This window comes from Hyperoodon ampullatus (assembly GCF_949752795.1).
Source record: "Hyperoodon ampullatus genome assembly, chromosome: 7".
Classification (NCBI taxonomy): Eukaryota; Metazoa; Chordata; class Mammalia; order Artiodactyla; family Ziphiidae; genus Hyperoodon; species Hyperoodon ampullatus.
Window position 1 is genome coordinate 78,512,071 of NC_136920.1, and position 21,444 is coordinate 78,533,514.

A 21,444-nucleotide genomic window follows, 5' to 3' on the forward strand; every position below is an offset into this window, starting at 1 on the left:
ACAAAACAAAAAAACAAACCTTGCTTACAGGGATAGAGTATGTATTTAACTTGCTAGTGAATGATAGATGTTGTATAGGAATTTCCTTAAGATATTTTACTTTTAATTAAAAGACAAATAAAGCCAAATTGTTCTGCAATGTTAAGAAAAAAATTGGTTTATGCTTATAAAAATGGTAAAGTTATCTAAATGATCCATTGAGTGCCCATTTTAATTACATAGATGGAAGGATTACAAGAGGACAGTATTTTATGTCTACCCGCTGCTTACTGTGAGGTCAGTTCTTCAAATTTTTATTACTAGAATCTTCCATAAACCTTTTGAGTTAAATTTCATTTCCAAATATACAAAGGGAAGTTTGTGGGCCATGGTCGTCTTTATTCATTGTGCATTTGTTTTCTTTTCTGTTGTGTTTTTGTTTCGCTTTCTTTGCGTTGTGTTTTTGTTTTGTTTTATTTACCTTCGAAAGAGAATGTCTGTCTCTATGCCACAGTGTATGTATGGCTATACATACACACCACATATATCTCTACATACATATGGCTTTACGAAGAAAGAGTGTGTGACTAGTTACCCATAGACACTCTTACGTTTTTATCGTTCAATTTTAAAATATCTCAGTTGTATCATAAATTGTGGTTGGTTTTGGGCAAACTGTTCTTTGAAGATAGTTTCCTTTAAGGTAAGGGCAGTGAAATAGCTTTGGTGGTAAGGTGTGTCTTTTTTCCATCTCCGTTCTCTTTGTAGCGTGCAGTGATGCGCTTCTCAGAGTTGGAGATGAAAGAGCGAGAAGGTGGCCACCCCACGACCAAAGACTCCGAGGTGCGCAAATTCAGCCCCGCTGACTGGGAAAGGCTGAAAGGAAGTCAGGACAAAAAGCCAAAGTCGGTCGCCCTGGAGGAGGCCATTGCCGACCAGAACGACAGTGAGAGATGTAAGTGAACCCAGGCGGCTCACGTGTGGTACCACATCGGTGGGAACGGGGCGGTTCCACTCCCAGTGCCGAGGGAGGTGAGAGGAAACAGTACGCTTCCGACGGCCCAGCGTCTGGGTGCTGGCTGTTCGGAGAACGGGCTGCTCTGGCCACCCTTCCCAGCTGTGGATTGCAAGGCTGGTTGTCCTTTTGAGCGTTGCAGCATCCAGGAGTGAAGGACCTATGAAATGTTTTTTCCTGGCACGCATCTCCTTTTTCCGGAGAAATGCTAGTCCTGCAGTTAGTAATAGTCTGATACAGTAGAGCAGAGGAATGGCAGTGCAAGACCTCCAGCGTAGCAGGTATGTGTTCTGTTTTGTAGCAGGTACGGATACGGGTTTTTGGTAGCAGTGGAATGACACTTGCAGCCAGAGCCAGACCCTCCAGAGTGACAGTCTCCTATGGGAGGGAGTGGAGAGTACTCGGATTCTCCCTCCAAAGGCAGAGGTTTCGTTAAAATGAGATGAGGGCTGATGAAGGCACCAGAAAGATGAGCATAATTATTTTCTGTGGCAGGCTTGTTTGCAGTCATTAGGAGCTGACAGCACGCTCCAAGGGCGTGGGATAAACGAGGGCGTTCTTCCTACCAGACGGGGTGTATTATGTTTTGGAGGCCAAATTGGAGAGAAAGCTAGTGTTTGCCTCGAGTCACACTCTGCGGTCCCATCAGCTGCTCCCCCACTGGGGTTGACTTCGGGCTTTGCCCTCGAGACTTCCTGGGCTAATGAGATGTGTTGGCAGCAAGTGGAGGTCTTTCTCCCGCTTTTTTAGTGCGCGTGCTTGTGGCCTGTGGCCTGCAGCCTGCTCCGGACCCCAGAAACCTCACCGGTGATGGTGAGTGAGGGCACCCAGGTGAACGTCGAGGACAGGGTGGGCGTGAAATCCTCCTGAGACGGGACAGTCGGGGGTGGTGGGCACGTTTGGGAGGCCCAGGCCCTTGGACCCAGTCGTAGGGTCGGCGTTCGCCCGCACGCTTAGGTCGTGGGTGCCTGATGCAGTTCGGGAAAATTGTGGTCAGCAGCAGCGTGTGCTTCTCTCTGCTGCTTGGAGCACTGCCCTCCCCCAGCTCATTTTTGGGGTCAGACAAAGGCCTGTGGCCAGGGTTCTGGGTAAGCGACACCGGGACCGGTTTGTCCTACGTGGCTCCCGTAGAAGGGGATTTCTGGGGCTAGTCAGTGGCGGCCTTACCCGAGGGATGGGGCTCTTGATGTGCCTGGAGTAGACGATTCCGAGCTCCTCCCCCTCGGGATTGGAGTGAAAAACGGAGGGTCCAGGCCACCCTGGAGTGAAGCAGCAAGAAGGCCTCCCTCCTTGCCTGTGCTCACAGTGGACACGCAGCCCTTACCCTCCTGAGTGGCCTCATAACTCAGCTCCTGGGGAAGTTTCTCAGAGAGATGTGATGAAAGTGAGCAAGGCCAAGTTCACGGGGATGCACTTTTCTGAGGAGGGGATCTGCCTGTTGTGGGTGGACGGTGAGGGAGGCTGGAGGAAGGGAGCGGGCAGTTAACCGGCCTCGAGTCTTCTCGCCCTTTTCTCCAGCAACGTGGCCAAACCCAGGGTGGCCGCTGCCCTTCACGTCTCAGTGGCCTCACCCGCCCTTCTTCCCAGAGACGTTTGTGTGCGTCCTTCCCAGTCGTTCCTGCTGAGCGTGGAGACGAGAACTCGGTGTGGCTGATGGGGAGCAGGGCCTGAGCCCCAGATGATTCCGAAAGCCCCCTCCCCCCACCGCCTGCCTCCCATCTCAGACCGACCGACGGGTCTCTTCCTGGAGCACCCGGGACATGGCCCAGTGAGCCATGAATCGCCACCATGGGAGGGCAGGAGAAGGGTTGGGGAAGTTGAGGGGCTCCGTTTGAAAGGTTGGGGCATTGGAGGTGGGTTCCCCACCCACCCTCTGTCTTGTAGAGACGTGGGGTTTGCAAATAGCTGGTCAGGAAAGGTGACCTGAAGGGGCCACTGTTCTTACTGCGGCCTCCACATCCAAGGCACAGCAGGTGTTCATTCCATTCAGCTGGATATGAATGGGCCTTCTTGTTCTTGGGCCATCATGTCTTGAGCTGATATGGGCTCAGGTCCTTCTCATGGGTGTCGGTGTGGCCGAGAGCCGAGCTGTGAGCACATGGGAGCTGGGGCGGGGATTTGGGGCGGGCAGGGGTCACAGAGAGGGTCCAGGATGCCTTCAAGATGCCTTCCCCCTTCTGAGGCAGCCCCTACCCATGGAGGGACCAGGAGCTTCTAAGGTGGTGGGTGCTGTTTGCGTGGCCCTGGTTGTCCTGGTGCGGGTGCATCTTGTTGCTAGGGGCTTGTTTAAAGAAAGGAATTAACTTGAAAACACAGTGGCCGAGATACTCATTTATTCTTTATGATCACATGGGTGGCTGAGTGAAATTTTTATTTTGGAAGTCCACCAAATGAGTTTGGAGGTTCCTCAGACTTGGAAGTTCATCAGTAGGAACCCTCAGTGGCATTTGAAGATGGGGCGGGGCAAGGAGGCATTGGTCCCTTCCTTCTCAAACTTGGAGTAACCATCTCCCTTGCCAACCACTTGGCTGGGACAGGCCTAGGACCTGCTCAGTGGCAGTGCCTGGCCAGGAGCTGGAGGAAGCCTCAGTCGAGGGGCTTCATGAAACTTCTTTGCTCAGGGAACTTCTCTTCCAGCTGAGCACCTGCACGTTTGTAAACTACTTTGGAACAGAGATCCCCTGCACTTCTTCTGTAGCGGGTGTAACTTTTAACAAGGTTAGCCTTGACTGGAGGTGCTATTATAGTTAAGCTACAGAGAAGGGGATTTTAATCCTGGGGAGCCTTCCAGCAACTCAGAACCCTCTCACCTTGTTTAGGCCTCACTGGGCATGGCTCAACAGTGGTGAGGGTGCTTTGTTGCCACAGTGACTTGTAAATGTTGCTGTGGTGATGCTTCTGTGAGGTGATGCTATGGTACAACCATAATGAATTTGGGATATATGTGCTGTGAGTCATAGGACCATGCTGCAGGGACCACGTTCACATCTTGCTTAGACTGGGTGACCAAGGGCACATGGCTTCCCACTTTTAGAAGGGCCAAAAGTAGCAATGATGGCAAAGCCTGATGGTTAGGATCCCCGTGTATCTATTTATCTCCCCATCTCCTTTGCCCTCAAGGGTCATCCTCCTGTGGGTCGTGGTTAGAACAGTCTTTGAGAAGCTCCAAGTGACATGGAGCCTCTACCCCATAGCTGGTGGCCATGGGCATCTTGGGCAGTCGGGGTGGGTGTCCTTCAGGGTTAATACTGGCCTGGGTAAGGTCACACTAGCGTAAGGTCTTGGGGGGCCTTAGCTGAGGGGAATTGAGATCTTTGCCCTAAAAGGCTCCGGGGTTGGGGGAAGGGTGGATGGACCTAGTTTGGAAAAAGAAACTTTCAGATTGGACATGGGGGTTCTTAAGGTAGCCCTTCCATTCCTCCATGGATCCCCTCCCACGGAGCTTTTAGGGAAGGCTGATTGGACCAGATTGGACCAGAGAAGTCCAATGGTGTAACCAGCAGGGCTCACCTCTTAAAATTTCCTACATTTCAGGCCTGAGATTCAGGCTGGTCTGAAAGTCTTGGCATCTTTTGGTTAAAGGGATTTTTCCAGCCTTTCTCTGTGCTGAGCCCAGCCCGTGATTATGAAGCCCACCCCTGGAGGGAGGCTAGCAGTAACATTCCCACTTTACAAGTGAAGGGGGCCGAGTTGTAAAGCGGCGCCATTCCTGCCCGAGTGTTTAAGAGGGTCACAGAGCAGCCGGAGTGAGAGTTGCAGCACGCCGTCTTCACCGGGCCTGCGGTAGCCTGGGCTGCATCACCTGTAAGCACAGGCCAGGAGTTTGGGGTTTCTCCTGCTGCCATGGCAGGAGACCCTCGCGGTTGGGGTGATTCCACCATTCCGGCAAGAGTAGATGGGGACCTGTCCCACCTTGGGATACCCTTGGAGAAAAGCTAAGTGTGTTCCACCATTGAGAACACAGGTCAGGCTAGCCCAGGCCGGGGTGAGGTTCATCCCCACAACTGACTGCCATTAAATGCTGGGAATGCCCCCCAAGAGAGGCTGATCAGGGGACCAGCCGGCTGGGCAGAAGTGGGAGTGATACTTGAAGTGGTCTAGGGAGAGGAGGAGGAACGCGAGCAGCATGTGAGGGGTGTGTCCATGATTTCATCTAGAAAAACGGGCTGTGGGAGCTTAGCTCAGGTGTTAACGAAATACCAAACTCATACACCCACCCCCACCCCCGGCCGGTGATGGACACAGGGTCATCTTCGGGGAACTCTTTAACAGCACAGTGATCATTATGGAATTATTTGTGTGTTAGAAAGAATGTGACTAGCAAAGCAGTTGAACTGTTTCTTTGGCTAGAGCAAAAGTGAGGAGTGATGTTAGGCTGGGGTGATTGGAGGAAAAGCCCCAAGTGGATGCTAGATTGAGCAGAGGGGGCAGGAGCAACACAGGCGGAGCTGGGGTGTGAGCAGTTCAGCCCTGCCCGCCGCCCCCCACCCCACCCCCATGAAGGGGGTTGGAGTCTTGTCTTTGAAATGTCCTTAGATGCTTGTTGCCTGGGAAGGAAGGCGTGGAGACGTGCCAGGTGGGTGACTGGTGTCACTGAGGGCCTTCTTCCTAGACAGGAAATAGGAGCAGCCCCTCGATGGCAGTGACATGCTTTTCCCCCCACGGGTGTGGAAAGAGGACAGACGGACTCGTAGCAATCTGGTTGAGTTCTTTGAAATTGCCCTTGACCCTTGTGTGTGCACCAGGAAGCCTTTCCTTTCCCTTTGCCAGGCTCCTCTTGCCTTGGTCTCCCCAGCTTCCCAGCCTCCCACCATTCTTTCCCTACCCTTGTTCTTCACCCTCGCCCCTGCTGACCCAAGTGAACATTGGTGCCATGTCTGTGTAGATGGCAGTTGGGGGCTATTTGGTCTGTTGATGACATCAGCCTTTTTTGTTGACTAGCAGCTGTTTCCATAGTCATTTGTAGCTCCGCCCTGATTGGTTGGATCTTACTGTGAGGTCACTCACCCCCCCTTTAAAAGTAAGCCACCTTGGAGAGTTAAGCAGTTAGGGAGTTATCTCACACGCCTATAGAGGGATGGTGTAGATGCCTCACCTTGACCCTTGAAGGATGGATTGTGAGTGGGCTACGTGCCTCATTTTCTGCTTTCTTTGCTGGTTGTGTTCAGCTGTCCTTCCTTTGGGACGTCTTTCTGAGGGTTTTGTGCTTCCAGCGTGTGAGGCCCCTGGTCTCCAAAGGGGGGTGGTCTGTTGGTAGCAGATTGCCTTGGGCATGGGGGTTCTGCCTGCTCCTGGTGACCTTTGTTCCCTCCTTTCCGGGTTGTCTCCCCTCCCCTAGGGGAGTGTTATGATGGAAGCAAACCTGACCCCTTCGAAGCCCCAGAAGACAGTGATCTTCCTGAGGACATGGACACGGAGCCCCCCAGAGAGTCCCCCGCCGACCAGGTGGCCCCGGACGCGTCACGCAGCCCCACCCTCCGGCTGAACAGAAAGCGCAAGGTGTCTGGTGATAGGAACCACACTGAGACCACTGTGCTCCCGGAGGACTCTCTGCTGAAAGCCAAGCGGAGACGGGTCTCCAAAGGTGAGCTCGGTTTCGCTTCGGGCCCGCAGGGCACCCTACGGAAGTCCTGGAGCGGAGCAGTGGAAAGTTCCAGTCCCACCCTGGAGCCCTGGGGGGAGCCACTCACACCTCCCCACACCCCACCCCCATCCCACCCCCGACTCCCTCAAAGCCAGGTGCCGGGGCTGGAGCCCAAAGGTGGCCAAAGGCAAATAGGCCCCCTCCCGAGACTTGGTGACAAGTTCCAGCCAACACAGTGACCACACCCCTCCCCTCCCCCACCCCTGTTAGTGATGTGTAAGACAGTTCGTTCCCCGGCCCGGGGGGCTTCTTCATTAATTTGTAGTTATTTCTCCATTAGCTGACTGGCCTGAGAGGGAAATGACAAACAGTTCCTCTAACCACTTAGAAGAGCCACATTATAGTGAGCTGACCAACCTGAGGTGTGCATTGAATTAACAGGGCTCCATCCCAGAAAGCAGCGCCGCTTGCTGCACCTTAGAGAACGGCGGGAGCAGAGAGCAAACCTGGCCGGCAGGGCAGGAAGGAAGTGACCCAGGCGGTTCAGCCTGCGGTCACCCCCCAGGGCAGTAGCATCTCCGAAGAGAAACCTGGCAGGAAAAGGGCAGAGGCCAAAAGCAACAGAAGCTGGTTGGAGGAGTCCCTTAAATGCAGTGACAATGAACAAGGTCCGCACGGGGCGGGGGGCGCTCCTGGAGGGTGGATCACCCGCCCTCTGTGGGAAACGGCCCTGGAGGGGACCTGAGCGCCATCCAAGTTGACAAGAGTAGCGTGTGGCGAGTGGGGAGTTTTCTTCATGAGGTCCTTTCAGCCTGCACACTTCCTTATGGAATGGACAGTGAGGCGGGAGCTCGACTTCCTGGGCTGCTCCTCATCACCCAGCCCGCGGCTGGGCAGGAAGGGAAGTCTTGGGTGACCCCGGGCGCTTGTCAGTGCCCTCATTCCAGCCTCAGGCTGTCTGTCCCCAGTCGCCCTGTCCCGAGCACCCAGGCCCCCCACGGGTGTGGACGGGAGCGCACGAAGGGCTGGCTTCTGCCCTGTCTTGCGGCCCTTTGAAGCGACTTGCCATTTGGCGTTTCGTGGGTTAGCCTATTTGCCGGTTGAATGTGGGATAATTAAAATATTAGTGCTTTGAAAACATAAAAATTGGTATATCTTTAAAAACTGAAGCTGCTCCAACGGTCAGTGCTAACAATGGGCTTTTCTTTCCTCACCGGCTACAACTGTGTAACGCCCGCTTCTTCTCCCCCTGACAGATGTGCTGTGCATGGATGAAGAAATGGATCTGCAGCCTTCGCCCCTGCCGCAGAAATACACCGACAACAGCGAGAAACCATCCGGGAAGCGACCGTGCAAAACCAAGCATTTGATCCCTCAGGAGCCCAGGCGGGGCTTGCCGCTGCCAGGGGACTCCTACGTGGACAATGCGGATGGCAAGGTACCTCTTGCCCCTGGCTCTCCCCCGCCCCCCGGGCCTGTGCAGGCACATCCCGCCTGCCTACTTCTCTGCTTCTGGGGACAAAGCTTTCCTTTTCCTGAACCCCTCCCCCCAAAACGTCCCTGCCCCTTCCTAGGGGACCTGTCTCCTGGGTGGTGGTGAAGTTTCCAGCTAGTAAAAATGCAACCCCTTCCTCGCGCCCCGCCTCCCCGAGACAGAGAGGAGGAAAAGTGCTTTCCTCCACTCAGGTTTGTAACTCAGGGAGGAGGCGAACCAGGCGGGTGGTGGAAGGACAGCCTGAAATGTGTGCGCTGCCTGGTTTCGTGATAGGTGACCGTCCGGAGATTTTGAAAGCGGCCTGAGCCCAGTTCCGACTATGATCTTTCGCCGGCCAAGCAGGACCAGAAGCCCTTGGACCGTTTGCAGCAATTGTTACCAGCTTCCCAGGCCTCGCAGCTGACGTGCTCAAGCTCCCCTCCAGAGACCACCCAGTCCCGCCCGATGCCACCGGAAACGCGGAGACTTGCTGTCAATAAGAACGCGGGCGAGACCCTCCTACAGCAGGCCTCCCGGCTTGGCTACGAGGTGAGCATCCTTGTGGGTGCCCCGGATCAGGATCCGCCGGCTGCTGCTCCTTGGGTGGAGGACACACTGGCTGGGGATGGGGTTGGGTCTCAGAGCCCAGCCCCCTCCACGTGGCGGGCTGGGCTGGGTGTTCCAGCAGGGTGTTTGCGTTGGCCCCGCTCACACTGCGGGCTCTTTGGTGGCTTGTTCAGTCGTGGTGTGAAAAGAAAGGCAGGCCTCTCTGATGTTCCGTTCCCGTTCAGGCAGGTAGGCTGCTTCGGCCAGTCCGGCTCACTTATCTCTGATATAAAATCTGACCTAACCCAGGGCTTGGCGACCAGGGGAATTTTAATGAGCCCTTTTGGATTCTGACTAGCAAGAAGGAGAGTAGTTATTAGCTCTACTAACTTGTGCTGTTTGGGGCAGAGTGACGCCCCTGTGGGGTAGCGGGTGGGAAGTGTCTGTGCAGAGTAGGGGTGGGAGTGGGGCAGACCTGAGCAGTCTCTTTCTGAGAGGGCGCGGGAGCCGAGGGCTGATGGGCGGGGAGCAGGGGTTGAGCCTTGCCCAAAACTCCCTGTCCACACTGCTGTATCCCAAGCCAGCACGGCTGATGACAGTGATAGCCTCTATTGCTAGAGCAACATCGAAAGATAGCTGATATCTGCCTAAGCCCGTGTGGTCTGTAGTAACTGCTTTCACCCTTTTAACATCTTCACTTGGGAGTGACGAGTACTAGCCCACTCTCGGATGAGGAAACTGAGCCTCAGAGGGATTAGCTGATACTCGTACAGGTAGCGATCCAGCAGTGCTCCACAGCCCACCACGCTCCTCAGCAAGACTGGCTCACACTGGAATTGCCCTTTTTACAGTTCAAAACCTCTGTGAGACAGATGACTCTCTCTGCCCTGTGCAGTTCCCCCACCATACTTGTCAGTAGCAATTGTGATGTAATAGCCCACAGGGCAAAGGCATTTTTCTGTGCTGGCATCAGCCCTCTGGGAGTTGAATGGTGACAGTAAAACGCGGTTCAGCAGGCTGAGCGTGGAGGTGTGGCTGAGCACTGGGGTGGCAGGACCCAGGCTGGCCCGGAGCCCTGGCGCCCACACCCTCAGCCAGCTCTGTGCCCCTGTCCCCCGTCTCCTGTCGTGTCCCCCCACCCCGGTCCATAGTGCCGTGAGCCCTTCGAAGTGTGCCTGCCTTGGCCCTAAGGCATGACTGTGGGTGGGAAGTTGGAAGCACTAGGGCTATGCTTAGTTTGGGGGTGTTTTTGTTCTTGTTGTTGTGGGTTGAATGTGCTGTTGTTTATATCTACACGTCTCTTGGAGACCTCTCCATTAGCTAGAGAGCACTTTCTGGGAGTTAGCGCAGTTACTTGCAGGTGAAGTCCAAGGAGCACCCAGTTGGTTTCCCAAGAGCTGAGAGCGGGCGCCTAGGAGGACAGAGCAGATGTTGCACATAGTGTTGAGCTAGACCCCCCGTGGTTGAGAAGATAGTCTCCTTGCTTCCAGCAAACGCTGGAGGTGGGGGGGAGACCCCTAACCCCAACTTTTGGGTTAGGGTTGAGAAAGTAGACTCCCGCTTCCAGCAAATGCTGGAGATGGGGGGCGGGGTGCTGCTGCACCCGCCGTGGAGGGCGGGGCTCCGAGCCCCACCTGTGAACTTGGCATCATTTCCAGCAGCCTCCCTTTGGGACCAGAGACGTCAAAAGACCCTCGTTGGTCCTGTAAGACAGTTTCCATTTTGGTTTGGTGGCACTGAGGCCTGGACCAAGGGGCACTTGATCCATACTTTTTTAGGCTACCTGGCCTTTGATTGCACAGGAAGCCTTGGGAATGTTTAGGGTCGGATTTGTTTTTTTCTTCAAATGTAAATTTCAATATGTAGATTCCACAGATCACCAGTGTTGATGCTGAACATTGTGACAAGTAGATGAACGCTTTCAACTTTGAATCCAACTTTCTGGGATTTGTCTGGGCAGAATTTTAAATGTTGGGATGATGGCCCAGTTGGGAGATGTGGCAGCTTAAACCTTTTAAAATTGAAGGACAGTTTGCTTAACCAGATAAGGGTGTGGTTTGGGAGGGTTTTCCTGAAGTTTTGTCTTCAGCATTCTTGGTTATTTTCTTCTGCTTAGCCAAAGATACCATGTGCAGTATAAAGGCTGTCTGAGCTTTATGTCATGATAATCTGGTTCTGGAAGTTTAGAAACACACTCTGGCTTCAGATCCGCGTTAAATAGATCACTTGCGTGGTCAAAGACCTCAAACCTTTCCCTCCTGGGAAAAAGGCTTCTATTTCTTAGGCTAAAACGCCAGTGTGCAACCACATGCTTGTGCCTTTAGCGGTGATGGTTAAATTTTCTATGAATTGAATAAGTCATGTTTTTTAAAAAGTTAATGAGGCATTTAATTAACTAACAACGGCGGGCTTATGGCCTTTATGGTTACATTTTGCGGGTAATGGCATTCGGCTTATAGCCGCTGAACAGAGAGCTGTCCGACAAAAGCAGTTTGACTTTGCTCGGGAATGGCTGGGCTGCCCTTCAGACACTCCCGTTTATTTCTAGCGGAGAAAAGAAACCAAGGAATGTGTTGCGTCGACAGACTCGCCCCGCCTCTTCACCTTTCAGTTAGAGAAAGTGTTGGTGGCGATGGTTGCCATCCATTTAGAGGCCTTCACCCTCCTAGCTAGGAGAGTGTAGTTAGCCCACTTGACCCCCAACAGAGAAGGCCTGTGGGATGCTCGTCACAGCTGGATTGCATCCCTCTAACTGGGGCCCTCTTGGGCCTTTTGAATCTTCCCAGCTGACCAGGTACCAAAGACCTGAGTTATAGGTCTAGTACTTCATGTAAATTGAACTTGGGGTTTAATATCTCTGGGCCTCAGTTTGCAAGTGTTGAATGAGGATAGTACTGCCTTCCTTTCCTGCTATCTCCTGGGTTCCTATGGGTGACAGAAGACGTCCTCATCTGGGGAAATGAGAAGCACTGTGTAAATAGTGGGATCAACGTGGTTGAGTTAGGACAGCCTGTGGCAAAAAGTCTGACCTGGCCATGGGGCTACTGCTGCCTTTGCTGCCATCTTCCAGGAGAAGAGAGTTGACTTACCCATCAGCTTGGACGGCCTTTCATTTCTAGGTACCCTTGAATCTGCCCTAGTAGTGATGAAGGTTTCCAGGTGAAGGCCATGATTGTCACAGCAAATAAACCCTGGGTTGAGTAAATTGATGTGTGCACAGCAGTTGGTGGCGTTCAGACCTGATCCCAGAGCCACGTGACAGGGCCTCTCCCTGGCTGGGGCACACAACTCATTAGCTTGCAGCCGTCCACTCAAGTCTAGCTAGTGAGGGCCTGCTAAAAGAGCAGCAGCTTCATGCGGTATCCTGGATACCAGGGCTCGGGGCAGGTGGCCTGGGAGCCCAGAGGATTGTGGGCTTTCTGGCAGGTTGGGATGTAAACGGAGAAACGCATTCGTGGGTGTGCCTTTTCTCTTCCTCCTCTTGTTTTGGAAGGGAGCTGCTGCAGTGACCTGAAGTAACAGGGCACCGATGGCCAGGTTTACCAGCATGCCCCATTGGGTTCACGTGGTAAGCAAATGGAACATTCTAGTTCGCTCCCAAGTGAGTGGTCACCTTTGATTGGCGTGTCCTCCAAAGGGCATAAAAGGTTTTACAGAACCCATCTCGCACTTATGGGCGGCTAGAATGACCCCCGTTTTAGGTTTAACAGATGAGTTACCTGAGAGATGTCACAAGGAGGCCTGTTCTGACCCCATCCCATCCCCCCTTACCCTGCAGACCATGTTTTAGGCCACATGCACGTTCTGCCTACTCCCAGCTCTCAGAACCTGACGGCTCTCTGCTGGGCACGACTTACCCAGTATAAACAGTATAACGTGTTTTCTGGTGGCAAATGCTTTCGATGTGTCTGAAAACTTTCTTAAGGTAATAAAACATTGAATAAATTCCTGCTCTGCTTACTGAGAGTGGTTCATATTAATATTTTAACAAGCCAAAGAAATAAGGTTAATAACAGTGATTCTAACGCACAGTGTTGACACAGAACATCTCTGGGGGCGGGGGTGAACGTTTTATTTGATTCTTGAAATGTGGAGGTTGCAGCCTGTGGTGTATCAGGTTCCTGTCATTAACTTGGGGCAGAATCAGTCTAAAATTTTCATATTTACTCGAGAGGGTGGAGTGAGGCAAAATAGAGGGTGGGGTTATTGGAGGCATTTTGTGTCATTCCTCGAGGATGGAGGGAGAGAGCTTCTCTTTAACTCCACTTAACGTACAGACAAGAGCATCTGAGGCCCAGGGTCTGATTTGGGGTCTTAACAAGGGGTGCGAGGATGTAGCTGACCTGGGTGTCCCTGCTTCTCTAAGCTGGGGAATGTTCTCTGGCTGATTTAAGCTCTCTTTAAGTGTTGGTCATCCATACTTTTATCTAAACTTGTGTTATCGTCCACTGCCACTGACTGAACAGACCCATCAAGTGAGAATGGTCTGTGCTTGGCAATGTGTCATCTAAGATGTTAGCAGCCGTGACACCTCTGTACTGGTCATGTCGGCCCCTGGGCTGAGGGCTTTCATCGCTATCCGAATCGCTATCCGAATGCGTCCTCTCAGCAGCCCTGTGGAAGCTTGGAGAAGTTCAAGGGTAACTTGCCCATGGCCAGGCCACTGGTGCAGCAGAGCCTTAGACAACACTGTCTGCATCTCCAAGCCCTTCTCACGCACTCTCGCCCCCCACCAGGATGCCTGCCGCCTGCCCGCGCCATGGTGGGCTTTTGGCCCCAAGGATGTATGCCTTTGAAAGTGGGCACCGCCAAGCTATGGGGAGGTCACGCTTACAAGGTTCACTGTATGGTGTCTGATGGTATCTCCTCTCCTCTCCTCTCCTCTCCCCATAGGAAGTGGTCTTGTACTGCCTGGAGAACAAGATTTGTGATGTGAACCACCGCGACAACGCGGGTTACTGTGCCCTGCACGAGGCTTGTGCAAGAGGTCGGCTCAACATCGTACGACACCTCCTTGAATATGGCGCCAATGTCAACTGCAGTGCCCAGGATGGAACCGGGTCAGTGGCGGTCTTGCTCTTGGCCTGGCCCTGCTGGGGCATAGGCAGTGGTTCTCAGGGTGTGCGGGGAACCCCAGAAGGAAAGATGGAGAGTGAGTGCCTTGTAAGCACACTGATGGCGGAGTCCTCTAGAATGGAATCGGACAGATCTTTCTGGCAAATTTACATAGAACTTTAAAACTCTGTGACGCTCTTATGGACAGAAGTCCCTGAAAATGTTGAGCCTGCATGAATAATCAGGGGTGTTCTCTTTTAAGACCCTGGACTCTTCACCAGCGTCTGTTGAATCTCAATCTTGAACATATATGTGAGTTGAAAGTTGCAGGAGAACAGACAGGTCCAGTGGCAACTGGCTTGATAGGACCTGCCGTGTCCACCCACATCCCCGGGCCTGGCCCCCACTCTGTCCTTGACCTCGGTTTATTGGCCAGAGGCCCAGGTCTGAGTCAGCCCAAGCATCTTCCCGGTTGTACCTGGGATGCCACCACGAGGCAGGGCACTGGGGCTTTCCTGACAGTCATAAAATTAGCAAAACCGTAAGGTATTTGGTGGTTCATGGTTTCCAAATAGCATCCTTTCTGGATGGGACTGCGGACAGTGTTCCTGACCCCAGCGGACACGGGCAGGAGGACTCTGTATCCTCCTGAGAACTCGCCCTGCCTGTCGACTGCTTCTGGGCGAGAGGGTTGATCACGCATCTCCAAGTTGGTTTCAGGAGAGGTTCCGCTTTGCCCCTAGTTTCTTTTACAAACTGCACTTTTTGGGTTTTGTTTGTAATGGTGTAACAATGGCTTGTCGTATCTGCTTCCGTGGTGCTGGGGTTCTTCCCCCCACCCCGCCGTACGTTACCTTCTTACAGTCTGTCACTATTTAAGTTCATTGGAAACGTTTTCATCGTGGCCTGAGTTCCTCCTTGGGCCATGCATTAAGAGAGATGTGCATTGAAGAATTAGGCCTGAGATGGTCCCTTCACCTGTCCCGTAAAGGGTTATGTGTTGAAATAACAGAGTAATTTGTCGCAGCGACCGTACACTCACCTCCTCGGTGAAATAGCGCGCCTCTGAGGCTTGGCCGCACACGCTCGATTTTGCCCCGTGTCCTTAGAAGCAAGCGTCGCGTGCACGGGTGTAATCCCCCGCACCTCTCCTAGGCCTCTCCACGATGCTGTCAAGAATGATCATCTCGAAATTGTCCGCTTGCTCCTCTCCTACGGTGCTGATCCTACCCTGGCTACATACTCAGGTAGAACCATCAAGAAAGTGAACCACAGCGAACTTCTGGAGAAGTTCTTAACAGGTACGGCAGAGGTCAAGACACGGTCTTGTTCAAGCATCTAGACGGTGACTTCACAGCCTTTCACCTGGGTTCCCCCTACCCCCACCCCCCGTTTACTCTAAGTGACCCTTTACTGGGAAAAGCGGCCCAACGTTAGTCTGTCAAAGAAGAGATACATACTTTGAGTTTTGCGAGGTGGGGGACTGGAAAACTCTTAGCTAGCCGGGCTAGCTTTTGTTTGGCAGGCTGGGGCGGTGAGACGGGCAGTCCCTCAGGAAGGCGGGTGGACGCGTGGGGAGGTTTCAGTCAGATACCTGGAGGCGTGTGCAGTGGGACTTATCAGGAGGTGACACCAGCCCCAGCGTGAGATGTTCCCGAACTCCAGCAGCATTTGCCTCTTACCAGCAGGCGTTATCTTGTTTCTCTCTCTCTCTCTCTCTCCCCCTCTCTCTCCAGACTGTTTAAATAACCTGCAGGCTCCTGACGATGGTAGCCCCGGTTGCTCTTCGGAGTTCTCTGGCAGCTGTGTGTGTGGTGAGCAGCCTTGTTCGTTTCAGTTGGGCTTGTGGGGGTGGGGGTGGTGCTGTGAGCAGGACTTGCTTGGGAAAGAATTTTTCCAGGGTCCTTTTTGGCGAACAGCTGGAATCTTGCTCCAGCTTACTGACCTCTCTCTTGTTTGCCCCCGCGTTTAGAACCAGATGATGAAAGTGGTTACGATGTTTTAGCAAATCCCCCAGGACCGGAGGACCAGGATGGCAGCAACGAGGCCTATGGTGACCTATTGGAATCTGAATTTTCCGAAGACCCCCTTTTGCCGTGTTATAACGTCCAGGTGTCCGTCGCTCAGGGGTGAGCGTGGCCAGCGTGTGGTCGAGAGCCAGCCCAGCTGCTCTGTGGGGTGGCAGGAGTTAGAAGTCCCCTTCAGCAGATGAGGGTGGATGGGTTGGGGGGTGAGTGAATTCCTCACCAAGTGTCCACCGACCTCACATAATGCAGTGGAACTTTTCCAGAAAAGTTTGGGGGGTGGGAGGGCTCCCCAGCCAACTGCCCTCATTGGAACACACCCCTAGAGCCCAAAGGACACGGGAGTCAGCGACTGCAATTGCACAGTTTCAGTCACTAAACTCTTGGGGAAGGGATCCTCCCCAAATGGCTACCATAGGGGCCTTCCAAGGCGCGTGAGGTCCACGGGACGATACTGATGTGTACCCTCTTCTCGTATAAGATTAGAGAAAGCCGTATGTGGCACCTGGCATCTTATGTGTCTTCAGATTTGCTTAGATCGAGTCTTGTCCCCACGGTCGGGCCACTGTGCCCCATGACCAACCCTTCGGAGTGAACACATCAGGAGAGCTTGCTCTGCTGTGTGTTGACCCCGGTGCTTAAGGAGTAGCATCCTCCTTGGACTCTGAGGCTGGGAACGTGTCTGCCTTTGTGGTGACATTGTATTCGGGATAGAGATCATAAAGCGTGGCAGGGTATCAGGAAGGATTGTACCACCTCCCTTCTCGAAAAAGCCTCACTCCCGGCAGCATTGAGGGGCGGGTTGGAGGTGTGGGAAAGGAAAGGAAAGCCAGGTGACCTCGAGTGTTTCTCATGCTCTCTCCGTGAGGGCCGGAGGAGAGGAGAGGTCAAAGAGGTGTTTGCCATCTCCCTTGGGTTGGCATACAGACTGGTTTTCCCCAGTGACTAGAACGGGGTGCACTTACTTGGAGAGGGGTGACCTGAGTTGTGACCAGAGCCAAGGCAGCACTGGGGTGGCCTGCAACGAGGCTCGTTCAGGGGCGCTGCTCCTGCTTTTGTCTAAGTTGGCTGATCCGCCCTAGGTGGTCTCTTAACACATGCACATGAGTCCAGAGTTCCCCCGCTAGAAGTAGATCTTCCGGGCTTCCCTGGTGGCACAGTGGTTAAGGATCCGCCTGCCAGTTCAGGGGACACAGGTTCGAGCCCTGGTCCGGGAAGATCCCACATGCCACGGAGCAACTAAGCCCGTGCGCCACAGCTACTGAGCCTGCGCTCTAGAGCCCGCGAGCCACAACTAGAGAAAGCCTGTGCGCCGCAACAGGCCCAGCGCAGCCGAAAATAAATAAATAAATAAAATTAAAAAAAAAAAAAAAGAAGAAGTAGATCTTCTAAGGACAGTGAGAAGTGGGGTGGGGGTGGGGTAATCAAAGTGGAAGTAGCAGGCCCTTTCACCGCCAGGAGACGGGTAGTTCATAGTTGGGAGCGCCTCTAATTTTGCCGGAAACTCAAACCACTGTCCTTTCTCTGGTGTAGGCCTCGTAACTGGCTGTTGCTCTCAGACCTGCTCAAGAAACTGCAAATGTCCTCCTGCATATTCCGCTGCAATTTCCCAAATGTGGAAATTGTCACCATCGCGGAGGCCGAGTTCTGCCGGCAAGTGTCAGCAAGTCTCTTATTCTCTTGCCCCAAAGACCTGGAGTCCTGTAATCCAGAAAGTAAGGAGCTCTTAGATCTGGTGGAGTTCACGAACGAGCTTCAGACTCTGCTGGGCTCATCCGTGGAGTGAATCCTCCCCAGAGACCTGGACTCAGACGACGACTGGTGAGCTCGCTGGGGCCCGCCGTGTACAGTGTGTCATGGTGTTAATCCTTGTGCATATGTGTCATAATACGACTATTTCTGTAAAGAAAGGACACTATGAGACACGACTCCAGTCGGAAGGACTTCAAAACATGTTTTTTTCTTTTTAAAATTTTAAGTCAGTTTTTATGAAGTTGTTAATAAAGTTTCTTTATTTTTCAATGTACACATGCTTTGGAATATGTTTGTTTTTACTCGGAACAATTGTTTCTTTTCTTTTTTAAGGAGAAAAAAAAAGGCAAAGGAGCGCCACACTTTGACTTAATTTCATACAAAGCTCCGACGACAGAGGCCATAACTGTTGAGAGTTGCTTTTGGGGCAAATTAAACCAGTAAAATTTTAAACTCTTCCTCCATATTAAAGGGATTGAATAAATTGGCCACTTTGGTGCACCTGTGTCCTGCGAATTGTCCAGTTGGAGATGGAGGTTTAGAAAGTGAGTTTCAGTCTTGTTTAAGTCTCTTCCCATCAGACTGGTCTCGTGATTTCCTACACACCATGTTACTTCCTGTCTACCTTTCCTTGGTGGTGTTCATGCCTGGATTGTCTCCTGTACCTGCTCAAACCTTGGTCCATTCTCATTTGTACCATGGAAGTTTGTCATGCTGGATACTGTCAGAACTAATTTTACTTAAGTTTGCGTTAAGGTGCAAAGCACACGTTTGTATATTTTCTGTTTTTTGTGTTTGTCTATATTTTATGGTTTCGCTTCAAGAAATATTATGGGACGGGAAATAGCAAGATGTAAAGAGCAAAAAAGTCATCATTCTCTTTAAATTGTTAGAACATCTATCTGCAATCATAATTATGATGCACTGTGGTATGTGTTAAAATAGTAAATACATGTAACGTCCCGTAGGAGCAGCAAACTCAGTGGTGTTGGTGAGGGTGTGTCATGGAAGTAATCACAAAGCAGGTGACTGTTGGTTGGGGTCCTGAAACATTAGTGTGCCTTCCCTGTGTCCAGTAGTGGTCTGGAGGGGTCAGGAAGCCTGCCTTTGAATTTGAGGGAACAGAGGGTTTGAGGTCCTCTCTCTTCTATTGCTCTAGTACACTGCATAGCAGCAGTATACTGGGTTTATAGTTGACGTTTAAATCTCTGATTGATCATTAAGATTGGGATGTATCTTTGGAAATGAAAATAGGAAGAATCGTATGCTTTTTCTCTTTTTTCTTTTTTTCCCTATATCTGAAAAGGTATGTAGTACTTTGCTGAGTGGTTGGGAATAGAGTTTGCAGTATTCAGTGTATTCAGTTTTAGTATCTAAATAGAATTAAACTGTTGCTGTAAACTGGAATAGCACTTTGTTACTGACAAGTTTTAGAATGCATCTGTTCGTCAATTACCTGTTTGGGAAGATTGTAGTTAATGATTTTGAGAATGTGGCTATAAACTTCCAACTGACTCAAGAAAAGCAAATAAGTCAAGATTGACAAATGTATAGGCTCTTCATCTTATTGTGTGTGGGGTTTTTTTTTTTTTTCCTTTTAGTTATTTGTCAAGGTATAAAGAATTCTATCACACTTAAGACAAGTTAAGTAAACGTCACGGGGTGTATTCTGACATGGCAAGGAGCACATCACATGGCCTAGATCTTAAAGGTGATTTTATGTTTAAACTTTCATGAAAACATATGTGATTGAAACACATTAATATATTGATACAGAAGGCAGTTAATTTTTGTCTTTTTTCTGTGTGTGTGTGGTACTGTTGTGGCCTCTCCCGTTGCGGAGCACAGGCTCTGGACGCGCAGGCTCAGCGGCCATGGCTCACGGGCCTAGCCGCTCCGCGGCATGTGGGATCTTCCTGGACCGGGGCACGAACCCATGTCCCCTGCATTGGCAGGCGGACTCTCAACCACTGCGCCACCAGGGAAGCCCTAATTTTTGTCTTTTGATACATGTGAGCGCAGCTTTCATTTTGCTGAAAGAATATGACCGGTTTTCAGTTTGGGATTCTACCATTTAGTAATGATAGTCCACTTAATTTTAGAAATAAGAGATTTAATATATAATACCTAATAATACTTTTATGTATGTTTTTTTACTGAAAACTTTTATTGTAATACTGTGAAGAAACTATGCCATTCTAGTCTTCAAGACTTAAATGAATCAAGTGTTTATTAGCTGTTGTAGTTTTTAAACTAATAAAAGTCAGTACATCAGCAATTTGTAAATACAGTTTTTAAAATAATGCCTTAACAACTTTACAGTGGTTATAATGACTGTATTTAGGCCTAAAGTTAGTTAATAATTTGACATGAGGCTTTTTAATAGTTTGATGGTGCAGATCAGGGATAGGTAAACTCTGGCTGGTGGGCCAGATCCAGCCCGTCGCCTGGCTTTGTAAAGGAAGTTTTTCTGGAACATAGTCGCACCCGTTGTTTACATGGTAGTTATGGCTCCTTTCACCCTACACCAGTGGGGCAGAGTAGATGCAACAGGAACTGTATAGCCCACAAATCTGGAAATGTTTAAATTTAGATTTTAAAAAGTGAAAACTTCTTTGAGCCTATACAGGGCAAGTCCATTGACCCCTGAGGTAGAAAACAGTCAGGAACTTGGGTGCGGAAGCCAAATGGCCTAGGTTCAAATTCCCTTTCTCCCATTTCATAGCTAGTGACCATGGGCAAATCACTTAACCTCTATGCCTCATTATGAGATTTAAATGCACTTATTTGTATAAATAGTGCCTGGCACATACTAAGCACTGTGTAAGTGATTGCTGTTGTTTCTGCTTGGAACTTTAATAAGTTATTGTTAATAGAAAAATGACACGAATGATTTTCCTTTTAGAGTAACAAAGGCACTTTGAGTCTTTTACTTTTTCAGGAATGTAATAAGACTTTTTTCATTTACAGTCAGTGTTCCCTGTTACCAAAATTTACTTTATGAATATAAAGAATTGAATGTCTTCAAGACAGTACTTTTGCTTAAATGTCAAACCATTATTTTCCCAAGGCACATCAAACTGGCTCTGCAGAGTCCAGGCCTCTAAAGCTGGTGTGCACACCCTAGGTAGCAGGTGAGAGACATTTTGTAAATATAGTTTTTAAAATAATGCTTGAGACTTCCCTGGCGGTCCAGCAGTTAACACTATGTGCTCCCAATGTAGGGGGCTTGGGTTCGATCCCTGCTCAAGGAACTAGATCCCACGTGCCTGCCATAACTAAGAGCCCACATGCCACAACTAAAAGATCCGGCATGCTGCAACTAAAGACCCGGCACAGCCAAACAAACAAACAAACAAATAAATAAATAAATCTTTATAAAAAATAAGTAAAATAAAATAATGCCTTAGGAGTTAGGAAAAGAAAATATTAGAACATTTTTACCTTTGTATTATTTTTAAAAATCTGTGTAGTTTATCATGTACATAAATTATATGTATGGAACTTTGTGTATATAATTTGTTAATAAATAAGATGCATATTAAGAAGTTTGCTTATGGTTTGCCCAGTCAGGTGTTTGGAGGCCATTGGAGGGACAGGATGATGAAATATAGGGCCTCAGCAAAGATAGAATTTAGAACCAATTCCCTGACTTAGAAGATAAGGAAAATAATTCATAGACTGTAATTGAGTTGTCCAACTTTACATAAGTGTTCAGAAACAGGAAATGCAGTGGCTAGAATCTAATCACTGACCGAGCAGAATCTGGGTCACTCACTGGACTCGTAAACCAGAAGTGACTATTGAATTTCTCAGGTTGATGCTCCTGGCATATATGCTTGATCTGTGTGTGTGTGTAAATCTCTGACATAATAAGCCATACTCAGGCACACCCTATTTCCGTATTCAAGCATCTTAATTTCATCCCATTAAATCTTTGAAGTATCCGACTACCAGAAGGCATGAAGAAACCTGGGCTGAGAGTCTTCATTCCAGGAGACCTGATCTTGACTGC

At 50.5% G+C, this 21,444-nt stretch overlaps 1 protein-coding gene across 1 annotated transcript in view; it reads left to right on the forward strand.

The window, feature by feature from the left end:
* The window catches only part of LOC307055622 (BCL-6 corepressor-like), a 792,095-nt gene extending 774,392 nt beyond the window's left edge, over positions 1-17,703 (forward strand). Inside the window, 12 exon segments of the mRNA XM_079707827.1 lie at positions 223-276; positions 748-934; positions 6,333-6,430; positions 7,526-7,661; positions 7,835-8,016; positions 8,347-8,364; positions 8,368-8,601; positions 13,492-13,658; positions 14,809-14,954; positions 15,390-15,467; positions 15,626-15,782; positions 17,211-17,703. Coding sequence (XP_079563953.1) covers positions 223-276; positions 748-934; positions 6,333-6,430; positions 7,526-7,661; positions 7,835-8,016; positions 8,347-8,364; positions 8,368-8,601; positions 13,492-13,658; positions 14,809-14,954; positions 15,390-15,467; positions 15,626-15,782; positions 17,211-17,463 — 1,710 coding nt within the window. The 3' untranslated portion in view covers positions 17,464-17,703.
* The last annotated feature ends 3,741 nt before the right edge of the window (positions 17,704-21,444 follow it).